This window comes from Mustela erminea, chromosome X (assembly GCF_009829155.1).
Source record: "Mustela erminea isolate mMusErm1 chromosome X, mMusErm1.Pri, whole genome shotgun sequence".
Taxonomy (NCBI): domain Eukaryota; kingdom Metazoa; phylum Chordata; class Mammalia; order Carnivora; family Mustelidae; genus Mustela; species Mustela erminea.
Genome location: NC_045635.1, coordinates 36,526,425 through 36,543,141, shown reverse-complemented (window position 1 = coordinate 36,543,141; position 16,717 = coordinate 36,526,425). Strand labels below are relative to the sequence as shown.

The following is a 16,717-nucleotide window of genomic DNA, read 5'->3' as shown; positions in this document are numbered from 1 at the left end:
TAGTGTTTGATCAATTAGATCTTGTTACATATGAAGAAGTAGTAAAACTGCCAGCATTCAAAAGGAAAACACTAGTCTTATTAGGTAAGCTTGACTATACAAGTGGCTTTCTTAGACTTCTCTTCAAAACATTCTGCGAATTAACAATTGTCAATTTCACCTTCTTTTTAAAAAATGACATAGGTGCGCACGGTGTTGGGAGAAGACACATAAAAAACACCCTCATCACAAAGCACCCAGATCGGTTTGCGTACCCTATTCCACGTAAGCAATGTCTCTCTTTTTACATTTCTTTTTCCTGGTACTTACTTGATATTGTAATTGACATACTGTTTTCCATTACATAAGTAATAACTGCTCATTATGGGAAGTTTGGAAGATCCAAAGCCAAACAAATAAAAAACCTAGTTAACAATAATCCCAACCCATTCCCCCAGTAACGGCCCTATAAAATATTCTGCCATAGACTCTTCCAAGCTTCTCTCAATGCAGAGGTAGGTCATGTGTGATTTGTTGTTGTTTTTTAACAAAATTGGGCTCCTCATCCTGTTTATAACCTGATTTCCCCAGCGGAATGGCATGAACATGACTAAGATGAATTATTCCTCAGAAGAATGGATCTGAATGATAGGATAGTTTTCTCTGATAGAACAATGCTCCCCTCAAACGTACCCAAGTTAATTGACTTTCATCCCTTTGAAAACCCAGTGTGCTATCAGTTGTTTATTATAAAGAATTTAAAATATGTAACATTTTTATTCCCCTTATTTTCTCTGTCTTACTCATAACTTCTCGCCCTCTGTTTCCTCAACTATAAGTTGAAGTAATTCCAGGAATGTACCGAAGGTCTGGGATCAGGAAACACCAGCAGATACTGGATATACAGTAGCTAAAACCAAGACTGGTTTTAGTCTTGTTATTCCAGAGTTTACCGTTGGAATCCCAAAAGCTTTCAGACAGGTAGAGTTTAGCTGGAGGTAAGAAGAAGGAGTTGTAAGAGCAAGGAGAGAAAATGGGAAGATGGACTCCACCCAGTAGGGCCTTCCGATGCCTTCCAGAAGCCACATCAGCACCACTCGTGGGTTTCTCTACACCCCAGAGGGCCATGAGGCTTCATAAGACAACACCCTCCCTCCAGAACCCTGTCTGATTTACACACAAAAAGGAAATTCATCAGATACCATTTCACTTGGTCCCTCTGAGATTTTCTTCATAAGACACTCTGAATTGTTCCTTTAAATCTCCTTATGTCTAGATCTTGAGTGGAGCAGGCTTAACTAACATTTAGTTTCTTCTTGATCACATAACAATTGAACATTTGTGTTACTAAATGACCAGTTAGCGAGCTTGGTTTTGACGCATATCATTGTCTACCTCAATTATGAAGTCCTTCTCTCAAATATTGGACCCCAGATGTATACAGACCATATGTTTACCTCCCGAGATGACCAAGGATAGTACAGCATCAATATGCAATGCCATTTCTTCAGCTTTTCATGTGCCTGGAGAAAGAGTTCTTTAAAACCTGTGCATTTGGGTGTCCGTGAGCACTTGTAAGTTCTCATGGTCTAGTCAAGGCAGGAGGCGGGGGGTGGAGGTCCCTGTGGGTCTGGATCCATGCACACAGCAAAGAGGAACAATAATTTATTCTTGCTCAAGGAAGGAAGTTGAAAGAAAGGGAGGGGGAAGGTAGGGAGGAAGGAAGGAAGGAAGGAAGGAAGGAAGGAAGGAAGGAAGGAAAAAGAGTGGGAGGAAGGAAGATTTAAACCAGTGTTCCTGGCTCAGCTAGAAAAACATTTTCTAAACTGTGCTTTGCAGAACACTGGTCCCGTCAGCATCCCCCAGAACTAGGACTCACTGACCAGTATTTTAGGATACATCCCCTTAGGTCTATTTTCTGTAAAGGACTAGGTAGTAAATATTGGAGGCTTGAATGGCCATCTGGTCTCTGTCACAGCTACTCTAGTCCGCCAGTGTCGCATGAAAGCAGCCATGGACAGCATGTAATTAAACAGGCATGGATGTTTTCCAGGAAAACTTTATCGACAAAAACAGGTCCTATTTGGCACACAGGCCGTAGCTTGCCAACTCATGGTGTAGGTCTTTACTGACTACCGTAGCCACATCTGACCAAGGTCATTGTATTCTCAACACAATACACCTTTTTTTTTAAAGATTTTATTCATTTATGAGTGAGAGAGAGAAAGAGTGCGCGCACAGCCAGGCAGAGTGGCAGGCAGAGGGAGAAGCAGGCTCCCCACTGAGCAAGGAACCCGATGCGGGACTCGATCCCACGACCCTGGGATCATGACCTGAGCTAAAGGCAGGGTCTTAACCAACAAAGCCACCCAGGCGTCCCCGCAGTACTCCTTTTGCTATATTCTAACCATCTCCTTTAGGAAGCTGCCAGAGACTGATGCTATCCAATGGAACTTACAGAACTTTCTCTAATAGTAACAGTTTTCAATAGCTGTTCTGTCCACTACGGCAGCCAGTAGCTACACCGAACCCTTGAAATGTGGCTAGTGAGACTGAGGAACTGACTTTTTCAGTTTCATTTTATTTAAATTTAAATAATTGTATATGGTTTTCCATTTCTTCTTCTTTGCATTCTTTTTTCCTTCTGCTTAAGACCTAACTGCATTAAGGCATACAGTAAGGTATGTTCATCTTGGGTCGTTGAGTGTCTTTCTCCTGTGGTGACCCACGAAGGGATGAACTAAATCTCATCTAAACACCAAAGGATTCACCAACCTAAACAACTAACCAACTACTGTGGTCTGATGTCACACTGATAAATATGGTGTCGCAAATTTAGTTCTACAAAGCTCCTGGGGCTGGGAACAGGGCATGAGACATATACTAAAGAAGCCACAGTTTTTAGAAGAGCTGGGGCTTGGGCAGGTCCATAGGGAGCATCCGCTGATGAGCTCAGTCTTTTAAGCCTTTCGGGATATGGGACTTTCTTTGCAGACACAACCAGACCTCCAAAGAAAGATGAAGAAAATGGAAAGAATTACTACTTTGTATCTCATGACCAAATGATGCAAGACATCTCGAATAACGAGTACCTGGAATATGGCAGCCACGAGGATGCGATGTACGGGACAAAACTGGAGACCATCCGGAAGATCCATGAGCAGGGGCTGATCGCCATCCTGGACGTGGAGCCACAGGTAAGGCACAGCCCCTCGCGGCCCCTGTCAGCCTGCCCGCAGGTTCAGCCTAGGTTCTGAAATCAGAACGGCCCTCGGAAGGCCATGGGCCACCTGCTAACCTAATAAACTGTGGGACAGTGTCAGCAGCACGGGCACAACAGGCTCACGGGTTCAAAGGCGCATGCGCCGTGTGGTTAAGCAGCAACAGGAAGCTCCCAGGGGATCGGTTGACACTCAGAAGCTCCGTGGGAATACCCGACACTGATATGACCTCAGGGCGAGACTGGCCCTCGGTTATCCTAACATCCACCTGTCTCCTCTCAGTATAGCTCACACCGGCCCATCCGAGCCACTGCCAGCATCTTATGTGACTTGGCAGCAGGGATCCCGGGGCCTGGGTCTGGTGTGAAGCACATCACTCGCTTTAGGGAGGCAAACCCGAGCCAGCGGGGATGCAGATGCACACGGGTCCTCAGCCTTCCCCGTTTCTTTGGATGCCCAACCCCGGCCAAAAACTGGGAGGGGTGTGGAGAGCTTCGGGCGTTCCGAGCCAGACACAGGAATGACTGGATGATCTGTAGGGAAGTCCTAAGCTCGAAGCAGTGGGAATTATTCAACTCAAAAAGGAGAAGCCACATCTCAAACATGTAAGAAAGGCAAACATGTGAAAAAAAAAAAAGGCCTTGCCTCAAAAATGCTGACAGGCTGGGGCGCCTGGCGGGCTCAGTCAGCAGAGCCTCCAACTCTTGATCTCAGGGTCGTGAGTTCAAGCTCCACACCAGGCATAGAGAGGACTTTAGAAAAACAGCTTGTCGGCTCTTTTTTTTTTTTTTTAATCTCTGAGGACAAACTGAGCAGAAGGGGGACTTAAAGCCCAGGAGGAAAGATGTTGTAGACACCAGGTGAGTTACAGGAGAGGCTCATGGATGCCACTGTGACTCCTAGGTCCTGCCATTTCTAAGACTGGTTCATGTCCCACACCCCTATCCCTCAGATAGAATCACCTGCCCAGACCCGCTCCCCTCAAGCAGGCCCTATTTCGCCAGGCCACTGAGGAAATGTGTGGTGACTCTGCTGCCTATCCGAGGGCTACCAGACAAGAAAATCTCAGTCTTGATGTGATGTGTCTTTTCATTTTTGAAAATATAATAGAGAAAAAAAAAAAGAAAATAACATAGGCTAGAAATTGAAAATCAAAGCCCTAAAAAGGCTCCCGTAACTGCTGTGAATGGCCTATGGGTTAGCTCTGATGTTCCTGGAAGGCAGCACAGAGAGGGGAGGGTCCTGGATTTCCTGGAAGTACACCAGTTCTTCCCTTGGAATTAACTGGGAAGGGAATAGAACCGGGTTCCTGGACACCAGGCACCAGGTAGGGGATGAGCACAGTCTTCAGCGACCGCTGTGGGCAGGAAACATGGAAAGACCTTCACATCTGGATGGATGAAGGCCAAGGGCCCACGTGCCATGCAGAGAAGGGGAGCGTGGTTTCAGGGGTTGCAGCATGATAGGTTAGAACTTAAGACAGTCGAAGAATTGGGTGGCAGGGAAGGCTGGAGGCACTGAGCAGACAGAAGACCATTTCAAGCCTGGGGTGTCCTCCTCAACGTCACCTGGGGTGCCGTTCAGCATCGACGCTGTGCGGACTTCCTGTGTGGCCCTTGGGGAGTCAGGACAGAAGCAAGGGGAGGAACTGTGTGCTGGGAACTCGTCCCCGCCTAGCTGCCTGGAGGCTGGCTGTGGGTGGATGAGAAAACCTTCTGTCTCCACGGACCCTGTAGCCTCCTGACTAATGAGCACAGGAAGATGGGGCAGGGGTTAGGAGGGGAGGCCCAAAATAATATTGACAAAAAGGGTTTCTAAAGAAAGATTCCCCATAAGCTCAGGTGAGCTACAGATGCACTTTGTTTGCTCCTTGCTGAAGTCTTCAATCACAAAAGGGCTGACAAAGAAATTGCCAATTATCTCTGTCAAAAATGAGCATAGGTGGGCTGACGAGCTTGCTCAGAGGGGAGTGTGACGTTCACAGTTGAAGCACTGTGATGTGACACGTGACAGGACATGCCTGGCTCCCTTAGCCCGGAAGGAGCTCCTGGGTCACTGAGATTCAGAAACCTAATCCCAGTGCATGTGAAGCTTGCACGAAAGCTTTATCATGCCGTCAGTCTCTCCCGAGCCTGTACATTCAGAGGCTCCCTTCAGCCACCAAGCACAGTGCCCTCCAGGCGAACATTTTCTGCCAATCATTCGTGCCGCTTTCACATTTCCATTTCAGCATCAAGACCATTTAGGCAAGGTGCCGTGGAGGGCACGAGGGAGAAGACCGAACAGGACCCAGCCCTTGCCCTCAAGCTCACCGTCCAGTGCCAGGCGCTTGCATGTGTGGCGGGTACCTGGGGGGACGGGAGAGGTGCTGAACCTGGCTCGGAGCTCACGAAGGACTAAGACAAAAGAACACCAGTGCCATGTGCCAAGGGCTCCCTTAGCCAAGCCAAAAGGGAGAATATGGACAGAGGGTCCAGGCAGAGGGAGTAGTAAGAAAAAAAGGCTGGGAAACCAGAGAGAGCATGGCCCTTTCTGGAACTGGAAGTAGTTCAGCAAGGCCAGTCCATGGAGGGGAAGGGGCAGAGAGAGGTGGAGGAGGTGAGCATGGCCCAGCACAGGGGACAGGGTGCTGGCTTTTGATGCTGAGGAGTGGACATTTTAGCCCCAGGCCAAGAGGGAGCCGTGGAAGGCTTTGGAGCAGAGCAGCGAGACGGTGGGACTTGCCTCAAAAGAGCAGTCATTGTAAGAGCGGGCTCTAGTACAGAGGCAGAGAGACCCGGCTGACGGCTGCCACAGTAAACCAGGCAGAAGAGGGAGAAATAGGAGTATGGCAGAGCAAATGATGCAGATAACAGAATAGACACGTTACATGTCATCCCCACCACCACCACCACCTCTGGTGCAGACGAGTCAAGGACACATCGGTGCCTTGTGAAGTGTGTGCCTGCAGATACTAGGGTTTTGTTCTGTGGAGGGGAGGCCACAACCACGGGGAGGCTCAGGTCCTGGGCTTGGGGGCGGGGGTTGTAATCCGACATCAGAATGCGGTTCGCGGGCGTGGCGCACCAGCTTGGTGGTGTGTCCCTGCGAACCAGAGGCTCTCGCCGTTCTGGGGGATTATGCCTGGGAAGGGAACTGAACTGGCCTCAGAGCTCCTGTAGTGGCTCCAGCCTCCAGCCCCCAATCAGGTCTCCTGGCCCCCAGGGGCCTCTCGGCAGGGGAACTCAGCAGGCATCAGAGCAGGAACACAGCCTGGCAGTGACCGCTGCGGGATGTGCTGGCCCCATTAGCAGTTAGAAGGTGAAGCTGTGCTGAAGGGGGCTGGAGATCAGGGGCAGAGCCCACCTGCTGGGCCAAGGCCACCCCAAAGCGCATTTCCTCGCGATTCCCGAGGTAGGCTACCATTCACAGCCAGGTTTAAATGAACATTAACTAGTGTAGTCGGTGTGGACTTTTCTGAAGAAAAGGAAGTCGGATCGATTCAGGAGATTCATAAAAAATGTCCAGTTTGTCACCTGTTACTCGCCAGTGGCTGTTGTCTGTCCTTCCGAAGGAAAGGAGTAGGGGGAGTTCCGGAGACAGCAGGTCAGTGTGCACCCGCCTCGCCAAAAGTGTGGGTCCCAGGCTCGCTGAGCTGTGGGATTTCGTGCAGACACGTGTGACAGCCGCGCCCTCGGCTCTTGGCTCTGAGTGTCCCATGTGTTTCATCCGCAGGCGCTGAAGGTCCTGAGAACCGCCGAGTTCGCGCCTTTCGTTGTTTTCATCGCCGCGCCCACCATCACTCCGGGGCTAAACGAGGTAAGGCTCACTGCGTGGTGGCAGCCCAGCGCAAGGACCTGCGGGCCCGCCGGAGGGGTGGAGGCCGGCTGGGCCCACTTGCCCCCTGTGGGCGCTGGGCAGGAGGGCCTGGCTCTAGGCCCAAGAGTGCTCTGCTGGGACAGAGCTCTAAAGAAGCCAGGACCTTGGCCCGAGGGAGCTTCTGGGGTGGGACCCACTCAGGTCCCCGGAGACGACCCCACCTGGAAATGAGCCCTGTCCGCTCTGGGGCCAGCTCAGTGGCCCAGAGACGGGGGTGGGGGGGTGTCGCTCCAGAGCCGGCATCACCTTCCAGCACTGAGCCGACCCCGAGGGCCTCCGTGGCCACGCGGATGCTGTGGGTGATTGGGTGTGTCTAGAAGCTCTGAAGGCTCCCGCACGGGGTCACCCGGTGCTCGGCGGGGCCCACACGCCAGCAGAGGGCTCTTGGCTCTGCTTGGTGAGGACCCGTCTAAACCGCCTCCAGCTAGTGACCGTACAGTCAAGGCTGGGAAACTGCGCCTCGTGTGTCTGGAAGAGTCCGTCTTTACATGGCCGGGTTACTCATCTTTTCAGTCGTTCCTTTGGGTCCTTTCATTTGCAAAAGGTGTATTCCTTTGGGAGCTCTGCTGCGGGGGTCTCCGGTAGTACCCCAGCATGCCCAAAGCCCCGCCGGGTGCTGAGCGCTTTTCCTTCGGGTGCCATGTATTTTTCTTGAATTATCATCTTTGCTTTTTGTTTGTTTGTTTTTGCCTCTTTTCCTGCCCTTTTACTAATTTTCCATAGCTGCCAAAATGGTGCAGAAAATTGCCCGTAAGTACCAGCTAGGAGGTGACGAAATGCAGCCTCGTTTTCTTTCCTAGATTTAGAATGTAGACCCTTACTTCCCATAAATCCTGCCTTTTGCTGTTAGACTAGAGGCATTTTGTTTTCACTGAGTTGAACCCTGCTCGTGCGTGAGGCAAGCCCGCAGACCAGCTGTTGCCGAGGAGGAAACCCACAAATAGAGCTTCATCTTCTGGGGTCCTTAAGAGGAAAGCTTTTTCTTGCATAAAGAGAGCTCCATTTAAAAACAGATGCCGGCAGCTGTACATTTTCTTGAACGTGTTCGTCAGCCCGGCTCTCAGAGCAAATCGTAAACTCCGCTAGTGGTTTCTGAAGCCCAGACCGTGTTTCCGTGGAGTCCTCCAGACCAGAGAGTGGCGTGCTGAGAACCGCTATCTTCTCGGCTGAGCAGGAAGCACTCCTGGCATCGGGCAAAGGAGTGTTTCCCAAAATGGGGCTTTTGCAGTGTTTGTCGCAAAGTGAAGCAGCTTTTTAGGCGCCGGTGGAAAGTGTGTTGATAGGACCTTAGCAGGTGGTGATTAACTGAGGTCTTATCTACACGGAGCCATTAATAGCCAACATCCAAGCACACCTGCCCCGCTTTGAAATCCCAGTAGACGGCGACAAAACCTGGAGGACTCTCCTCTCAGAGTGTGCTGATAGAGCAGATAGTGTCCCCGGCCTCCCTGCCCAGTGGGATTGAATGACCTCATTTTCCATCCCCCTCTGGAGAGTCGCACCCACAGACCGGGGATCTTCAGGAAGGGTTTCTCACAAATAATGGATGGGCCTCGGTGAAGAGGAAGGGTCCTAAGTCAGCTGCGGGCACCATGGCTCCCAAGTTCCCGAAGGCACCGCATCCTTTAGTTTTCTGGGAGCGCATCCGTGTCACCACGGGCCTTTGTTTCCTCGTGGTGTAGCTTTCCGTCTTGATGGCTTTAACGCTCCTCAAACCGTGTCGTGGCCAGTGTTAGCCAAGTGCTTGTTCTTTTAAGGAACATCTAGTCATTTAGTAAGCACTTACTGTGTACTCGCCACAATGCCAAGTGCTGGGCACAGCGATGACAGGGCCCACACGACAAGTTGCCACTCTAGTTGGGGGAGAGATGCTAAGCAGACAAGAAGGTATGAATCGTATCTCCATCTGTGTAAGACTCAGCCCAGCACCTTACCTGCCTGGTGCGGGGGGAGAAGGGGGACGCTTTGACTTCAAGCTCCCTGGCTTCAGATTGGAAGTTGTCCCTTGCGAGTTTGGCATAACAATATCCAGCTCGTGAACACTCGGAGGCAAACTTTCTGGTGGCCCGTGAGGGCTCCCAGTCTTGAAAGATCTGTCAACCTGAGGCTAAATTGAGACTCATGTGACAAATGAGGGACCCCACAGGGCCACCTCCGGCGGGCTCACCCTGAGGAGGGTGCTCCAAATCCGCAGCAAGCTGCAGAAGCAGAGGAAAGGCCTTTCCTGCAGCAGAGCCCCCCAGAACTCGGTAGCAGCTTTTCCCATAGTTTTCCTCAGAGGTTCGGGTCCTTTTGCCCTGCGCCCCGTGTCCAGCCATCTCCAGTGTAGACCACCGCGAGGGGGTTCCTCAGATGCTGGTTGCCGTGGTAGCTGAGAAATGGCCTCATTTCATCCATTATTTGTAACATCCCAAAAGCTCTTGCCTCGGGCATCCGCTGCTGTTGGTGGGGGGGGGGGGCATTAGACGTAATTGAATTCCTGGAACACATTGGACCTCAAAGCAGAAAAGGGGAAAATACAACTTAATTTGTTGGCCAGAGGCAGTGGCTTCTTGGGGCAAACCAGCAGGGTCCGGGGGTGGGGGCAGGGTGTCATGTGTGCCCAAGAGGCCAAGTCTCTCTGGTCCTGGGCGGGGGGTGGGGTGGGGTGGGGAGCGGGGCCCAGCGATGGCATGGAGCTCGTGTTGCAGGGGGAGACTGCGGGCTGCAGGCCAGTCCTCCGTAACCCTGCCTGCCCGGGGCCGCTGTGGCCTTGGTCACGAAGCGGACTTGGCCTCGTGCCCAGATGCGGCACATCAGGGTGTGGCCTTGACTGTGTCTGCCCCTGGGAAGTGCAGAAATGCAGAAAGAGAAAGAATCCAGCTGACTTCTGTCTCCTCTTTGCTCCTCCCTTCCCCGCCCCACCCTCCATCCCCTCACCCTTCAGGATGAGTCTCTCCAGCGCCTGCAGAAGGAGTCCGATATCCTACAGAGAACATACGCGCACTACTTCGATCTCACAATTATCAACAATGAAATTGATGAGACAATCAGACATCTGGAGGAAGCCGTCGAGCTCGTGTGCACAGCCCCGCAGTGGGTCCCGGTCTCCTGGGTCTATTAGGCCTCTCCCCAGATATCTGACGCCTGCCCGGGAGCCACCTCATCCGTGGAAAAGCCTCTTTGTTATCGGCCTTGTGTCAGCAGGTCATGGTCCCTAGAGACTACCTAGTTGTAGTGTGACCTCCATTTATAATTATTGTCATGTCCAAATAGATAGGAGGAGAAAACAATTACACACTAATTTAAAGAGACAGTATCTTTTTTAATCAGTTCTCCTAAACTTTAATAAAATGTATCTTTAAATGTATGTATTATTCAATCCTTTGGAATGTTATATTTTTGGAAATCATAGCTTTTTATTTCCAAGACCCCTAAAAACTGCACAAAATAGATGCTGCTTTCTATAATCTATTTTAATAATAAACAATGATTCTGTTACCTTGACTGGGGGTGGAACACTACATTCTTTTTAGAGTCTGATTTTATGGATTGGAATCTTTCTTTCCTTTATTTATTTGAAATAATCAGTCTAGTGATTACAAAACAGTCATAAATTTTTAAAGGCCTTTTTTCTTTTTTTTTTTAGACTAGTATTTTTTTTTAAGTCCTTTATGTAACATCCAGATAATGTGATACTGTCTCTTTGAAGCACCCTGTAAACCTTTTAGAGATTTGAAGTTGGGTCTTGACTCTTAATGCATGTGGACAGTCGCGAGCGTTTATGCTGTCGGTGTGTCTGTGTTGGACAAAACAATCTGTAATCTACAGCAAAGTACATTCCGTTCACGGGGCACACCCAGGGGAATAAGAATAAAATGCTATTATGACTAAGTTGTAAACCTATGCACATCCCTTGCATTTCGGGCAACTTTATAAAGAAAACTGATTTTTATTATTAATAATCATGTAGTGAAATGTGTTTGTAATTTTGTCTCAATTTAATTTGTTGTAAGGTGGGAGGGGAAGTTGCTGGTTTCACCATTTCAGATCTGTGTTGTCTGAGAGTATTAACGTTTTAATTAAGCAAAGAAATGAGGATTTTTAATATGTATGTAATTGTTTTAAAGCACCCATTTTAAGAGAATATACTGTGCAATGAAGAAACCAGTTTAGGCATTTGCTATAAACTGAATTATTCCAAAAGAAGATAACAGCCCTGTAAATTCCTTTAAAATGATAACTAACAGGACAGTTTGACCAATTTTTTTTTAAATATACTTCCTTTTATGTGTTCAATAATTCAACGCCTTTGGGTCCTTCATTTCATTATAGATTTGTTCAGGTTTACAAGCCTATCTTTTAGATTGGATAATCCGCTAGATGCTTACTGAACCATGGAAGGCCCGGAGTGACGCTCAGTTGGCAGGACAGCACCACAGTCCACCAGAGCACAGCTCGGACGGCGTCTGGCTCCCAGAGCGCAGGGCGCCCGAGGGCCGCCATGTGCAGGAGGCCAGCTGTGGTCGCTCCTTCCTCTTGCTATCTCCCTTGGCACAGGAGAATCATCTATCCTTGTTGCTTTAAAGACATTAACCATCTCATCGCCCTTCCACGAGGTCCCATTCTTCCAACCCAGGACATGCAGGCAGGGGTTTTCTGACTCTTGGCCAGAGGTCAGTGGAAGATCCTTTATTAGAGCAGCAGCGTGCGAAGTGGTTCTGGTAACCTGGGATCCTGGAGAAAACACCCTCTGGGTCACTTCTTGTCGGGTAGATGGCCTCATCGCTTTGTGCCTCGGCAGGGTGCGCGGGGCGGGTTCTGAGCTGCATGGCTCCTCTTGAAGGACCACACACAGAAGACAGCTGGAGACTCCCTTCCAGGCATCCCCCTCCCCAGCCACCGACCCTTATTAAACGGTGATTTTTTCTCTCTCTCTCTCTCTCTCTCTCTGATGTTGTCCTTTGTCAGTGACCAGATGAGTTTGCAACTTACCAGGCGTTGAGCGAACAGCCCCTGTTGAGGCCCCACAGCAGGGAGACCAAACCACCAACCCAGAGACACCCTGGATGGAGAAGGGAAACCCCAAGAGTTGCTTGGAGCTGTGTTAGGAGTGATTTAAATCTAACCAACGCCAAGCCAGGCAGTCATTCCCGCGATGGTACTGACCACAATCTGGGCTCTTCTCGCTGTGAAAGTGCCCGCTCTACCTCTCTTCCAATGAAGCACAAAGAAAACTACAGCTAACACGTGGGGAACACCAACTCCCTCCCTCTGCTAGAAATGGCCACACCCCTCTCAGGCCCTTGAAGGCCGCATCTCCAGAGATGCCAATGATGCCTCTCTTAAGCCCCGTTGACAGAGGTGGATCAAGCAGAAGAAGAGCACAGCGAAGCCGGTTCCAATGTCTATGAGCCCAGGATTGAGAAGCACTTAGCGCTTGTCCCCTCTTCTCCATCAGAGGCGCACAGGCAGGCACGGCTCTCGCCCCCGTGTGGACAGCAGAACTCCTGCATCCAGAGCTCATTCTGGCGGAACTTCTCAAAGAGGTCATCTGCTCCATTCCACTCACATAGGCCCTCCTCAAAAATAATGTCTTTATGACCTGCCAGAAAATACTTAAATTCACAGTAATTTCCGTACAAAGCTGCTGCTACATTATAGTCCTCCACTAAGCAATCAGAGAAAATTACCAAAAAGCTTTGCTGCTTCCATGCCATCAGCAAAATCATCCCCGTCACCCCCCCCCCCCATTTTAAAGACCAGAGCAAATGATGACTATTAAATCTTATCACTGGTCAGCTGAATCATATTCCAGCCCCACGCCCCATAGCCAGAAAGGGGGTGCCTTTAATATGCAGAATCTTTTGTTAAGAAGTGTCTTGATTCTTTTTAATAAGATGGTAGTCACTCTGCACGTGCAGCAGATTCAATTTTAACACTAAAAAGGAACATGTCACTCAGTTCAGTTCAGCTGGACGTTTTCCCAGCGTCAAGATGATACAGTAGCTTCTGAAAATGCAATTAAATGTATCTCCTATCGGCTGAGATGGTTTAACATACTGGTGCAGAGAAGAAAAGAAATAGGTGACCGAAGCCATTTGCATTCAGAGCCCATCCTTGGCGCGCGGGCTCTGTGGCTCCTCCTCCCCGCGCGGCCAGGGCCATCTCACACCGCCACGCCCCCATGAGCTAGTGGAAACCTCTGATCCTGTTACTGCAGAGGACAGTCTTTGTTGCTTTTCAAATCACTCGTAGTTACCGGTTCAGTAAGGCTTCGACTTCACTCCTTGAGAAAGTTTAGTCTGCTGGGCCACCATCGGGGAAACAGGACAGCAGAGATGGCCTGCGTGGACACGGCCCCTTAGGGACAGGCAGCCCCAAAGCAAACTCTATTGTCTCCCACCAATGTGAGGTCCTTTTCTTCATTTCAGGTCAGTCTCTTGGGGCAAAGAGAACATGCTGCTAATGCTAGCAAGACGGTTTTCTCGTTAATGAGTTCTTAATTATAATGCCTCCCACGCAGCCCCCCTGGGAAAGGGAAGGCATCTCGCCATCGGCATCCCAAGACAAGCCACTTAGGGTCCCCATCCCTCCTCCTCCTTGCTTCCTATCATCAAATGCACTTGTATGTGTGTTAGGGGTGGGGGAGGAGTCTGTTTTTCCAGAACTGAACACAGCTTCCTAATTCCATCCTCTTCACAAGGGCTTAAGATACTGAGGCTGATTACGGCCTGTCACAGACTGAAGGTCCCTGAGCGCCTTTCTCTGATTCTGCACCTCTAATTAACCCTCCTCTTTGAAAGGCATTCTGCTTCCTGATGCAGCTTGCAGAAGGGCTACAAGCTTTCTTCATGAGTCATTTCAGTCGGACGAACTCTTCCTCTTGCTTACCCCTTTAGAAGTAAGGTTTTCCTCTCCATTTGATGTCTCCGCTTAAGGGACTATGCCCCGCAGGCTTACTGCTCCATCAGCCTGGCCCATGCCCACTTATCGGTTTGCCTTAAACCTGGAGCTCTCAGAAGTCTCGGGTCTTCCGGCTTTGTGAATGAAGCCCGGCTGCGGCCCGCATCCAGGAAGAGGAAGGAAGGGAGACCAAGGGTATGTTCACTGGTCCCCATCTCTGACATCTGCTCCTTTCTCTGCCACTCTTGGGCCACGGAAGGTGGGCAGACCGGCCCACAGGGAGAGGAGCGGGAGGGGCATACCATCTCTAGGACAGGCAGTGCCACGTCTTAGCCCTTCGGAGGCAGAGAAAATCCCCCACCGCCCCCCCCCACCTCTCACCTGACCCTCCATCAACTCTTGAACCTGTGCAAATGGACGGAGCAAAAGAAAATGGAAAGAGATGTTTGTCACCACGTAGGAAGGAGACCTCATTTCTGGCCCCAAGCACAACTCCAGACGGATGTCTGCTTAGAGACCTGGTGTCAGGTCCCTTCTCTCTGGCCTGCAGCCAAGGGAAGGTGCACGCACTCCCCGCAGGAGAGGCCTGAGCCTGACCAGCTTGGGAACGCAGAGGACCTGCAGTCTCTTAGGAGTTCTGCTTGGGAGCAGAAAGGGGGGCTCCTCCACAATGAGCGGCCCCACCTCTGGTTTTCATTTTGACCAGACCAAGAACTGGGGGAACGGACTTCCAGTCTCAGCTGTGTCCTGGAATGACGCCCGGGGCGAGGGGGGCGGGGGGAGCCGGCGGCCAGACCCACGCGGAGGCCACGCCACCCTCACATGCCGGGGCTGTGGCATCGTGTTTAATGGCAATGCAGGTGTGTCGCCCTTCAAACTCAGTTCTGGGGTTGTTTTGCCTAAAGTTTTGCCAACGTGTTCTTTTTTCTGTATGTATAATTGCCTTTTTATAAAAGGTTTTGAAGTATTGTCTCAGTGATAAAAAGAGAGCGATGTTAACAGTTGTTGTATATTTCACCACTTCCGATTGTAAGTATTTGCAGGGTACAGCAAAGCCTTAGCGCACAAGAGCCTTCGTGCAGGAGGGGTCCTTCGACACCCAGGAGGTGAGGGGATCGGACAGGTTCGGATTCTTTGTAAATGTCCCGCTTTTCTTTCTGTGTGTATCTATTTACATGCCTTAGCACACGCCCTCCCGCCCGGATCCCTCTGCCCTGTCGCGGGAACCAGAGCACTGGTGCACGGCCAGTTACAGGAGACGGACGGAACCCTCATCAGTTATCTCTTGTGTGACGGGGGAGGAAGAAAAACTCCATAGAATTCTTTGTAGAATATGCATACTTGTAGGATGCTGTGTAATGGGAAACCATAGACTTGGGCTTTTGTCATTTCAAAGTTGGAGAAATGTATGAATAAAATGTATAAAACATGAAAAGGCACTTGTCTCCTCAGACTGCAGGCCACACAGCTGGGGCAGGGGGTGGGGGAACAGACCACAGGAGGGTTAGAGGGACAAGGAGTTCCTCTCCAGGGTTCAGCCTCAAGGACCTTCCCACAGGTGCATGGGGGGGAGGGTCTTGGGGGCGGGGGACAGAGATCAACCTTGTCCCCACTCTCGGGGGAGCATGTCCCTGGCAGTCACCATCTTCAACACAGCTGGCACAGACTATGTCCTGAGAGCAGTTCAAGTTGAGTTGGTTGAACTTGGAAGCGGATTTAAAATAGCGTTGGGTTAAAAAAAAAGAGAGAGAGAGAGAGAAATCCAAGTGTGACAACTCCCAGAAATAGAAGTCTAAATTGATCAGGGCGGTGTGGGCGCCCAGCATGGAAAGCAAGTGTCTTGTTTGATGTCTGCGTAGAGAGCCCCAGGAGGAAGCCTCCTGCCCCGGTTGGGGGAGGTGGTTTGCTTTGGTCTCTGGCTGGAGTCTGGAACACGGCCCCTCGCGGGCCTCAGTGACCTACTCTCCACCCTCCCTTTCCTGGGCTCTCCCCCAGCAGAGGACCCTGGTAGCATCAGAGAGCCACCCTCGCGTGTGTCTGAACACGCACACCTCCAGAAATAGCCTGGCCTGAGTGTGTTCACGTGGCTTGTATCAAAGGAACCTTAACTAGGACCAATTGTTTGCTTTTCTCGAGAAAACCTCCCCCTACCAAAAAACTGTATAGAAGAGTTGAGATCACATTCAGACACAAGAGGTTGAGCTCTTGGCCTTTCAATTCAGGGAAATCACCAGTCACCTTTCTTCAGATGGCTCGGCTCAACACACAGAGGACCAAGAGCCAAACACTAGCACTAAGCTGATTTTCTGTGCTTCGTGGCATGGACAACACATCGAACAGGTCAATATTTAGCTGGCAGAAATGAACAGAAACACGTACTTCCACATTTTCTCTGGTTTACTGTAATAAGATAAGCTGAATAACAGCGGGTATCCTCTGGCGAACGACTGCAGTGGGGAGTTGAGGGGGGCTGCAAAAACCAGGCAACCAGACTAATGCTGGGTACTAGACCGTGACCTCGAGTTCAAGGTCGCTGAAGACAGCGACCTTGAATAGCCTGAGGGTAGCAAGCCCCCTAAAGGTCAAATGTAGTAGTGCACGTTAGCAACCCAGCCAAAGGTGAGGGGTGCTCCTGGGGAGAACGTTCCAAAAGGCGGCATCTGACTTTCTCAAGGAATGAGCACACAGGACATGGGCCTGCCACCGAAATCCCACGCTTAGGGCAGTGTGGGGGCTCCCGCGTCCAATGCACGCACCTGCTCACCACAGCCCAC

General features: G+C 50.4%; 1 protein-coding gene across 13 annotated transcripts in view; it reads left to right on the top strand.

Moving 5' to 3' along the window:
* Window positions 1-15,380, top strand: part of CASK (calcium/calmodulin dependent serine protein kinase) — a 348,007-nt gene extending 332,627 nt beyond the window's left edge. For 8 of the 13 annotated variants that reach the window (XM_032331668.1, XM_032331662.1, XM_032331664.1 and 5 more), the window contains 5 exons: window positions 4-84; window positions 184-264; window positions 2,974-3,176; window positions 6,915-6,998; window positions 9,985-15,380. In XM_032331668.1, coding sequence (XP_032187559.1) covers window positions 4-84; window positions 184-264; window positions 2,974-3,176; window positions 6,915-6,998; window positions 9,985-10,161 — 626 coding nt within the window. In that variant the 3' untranslated portion in view covers window positions 10,162-15,380. The remainder of the gene's footprint in view (window positions 1-3; window positions 85-183; window positions 265-2,973; window positions 3,177-6,914; window positions 6,999-9,984) is intronic. The other 5 variants (XM_032331663.1, XM_032331670.1, XM_032331666.1 and 2 more) reach the window with 1 other exon arrangement.
* The last annotated feature ends 1,337 nt before the right edge of the window (window positions 15,381-16,717 follow it).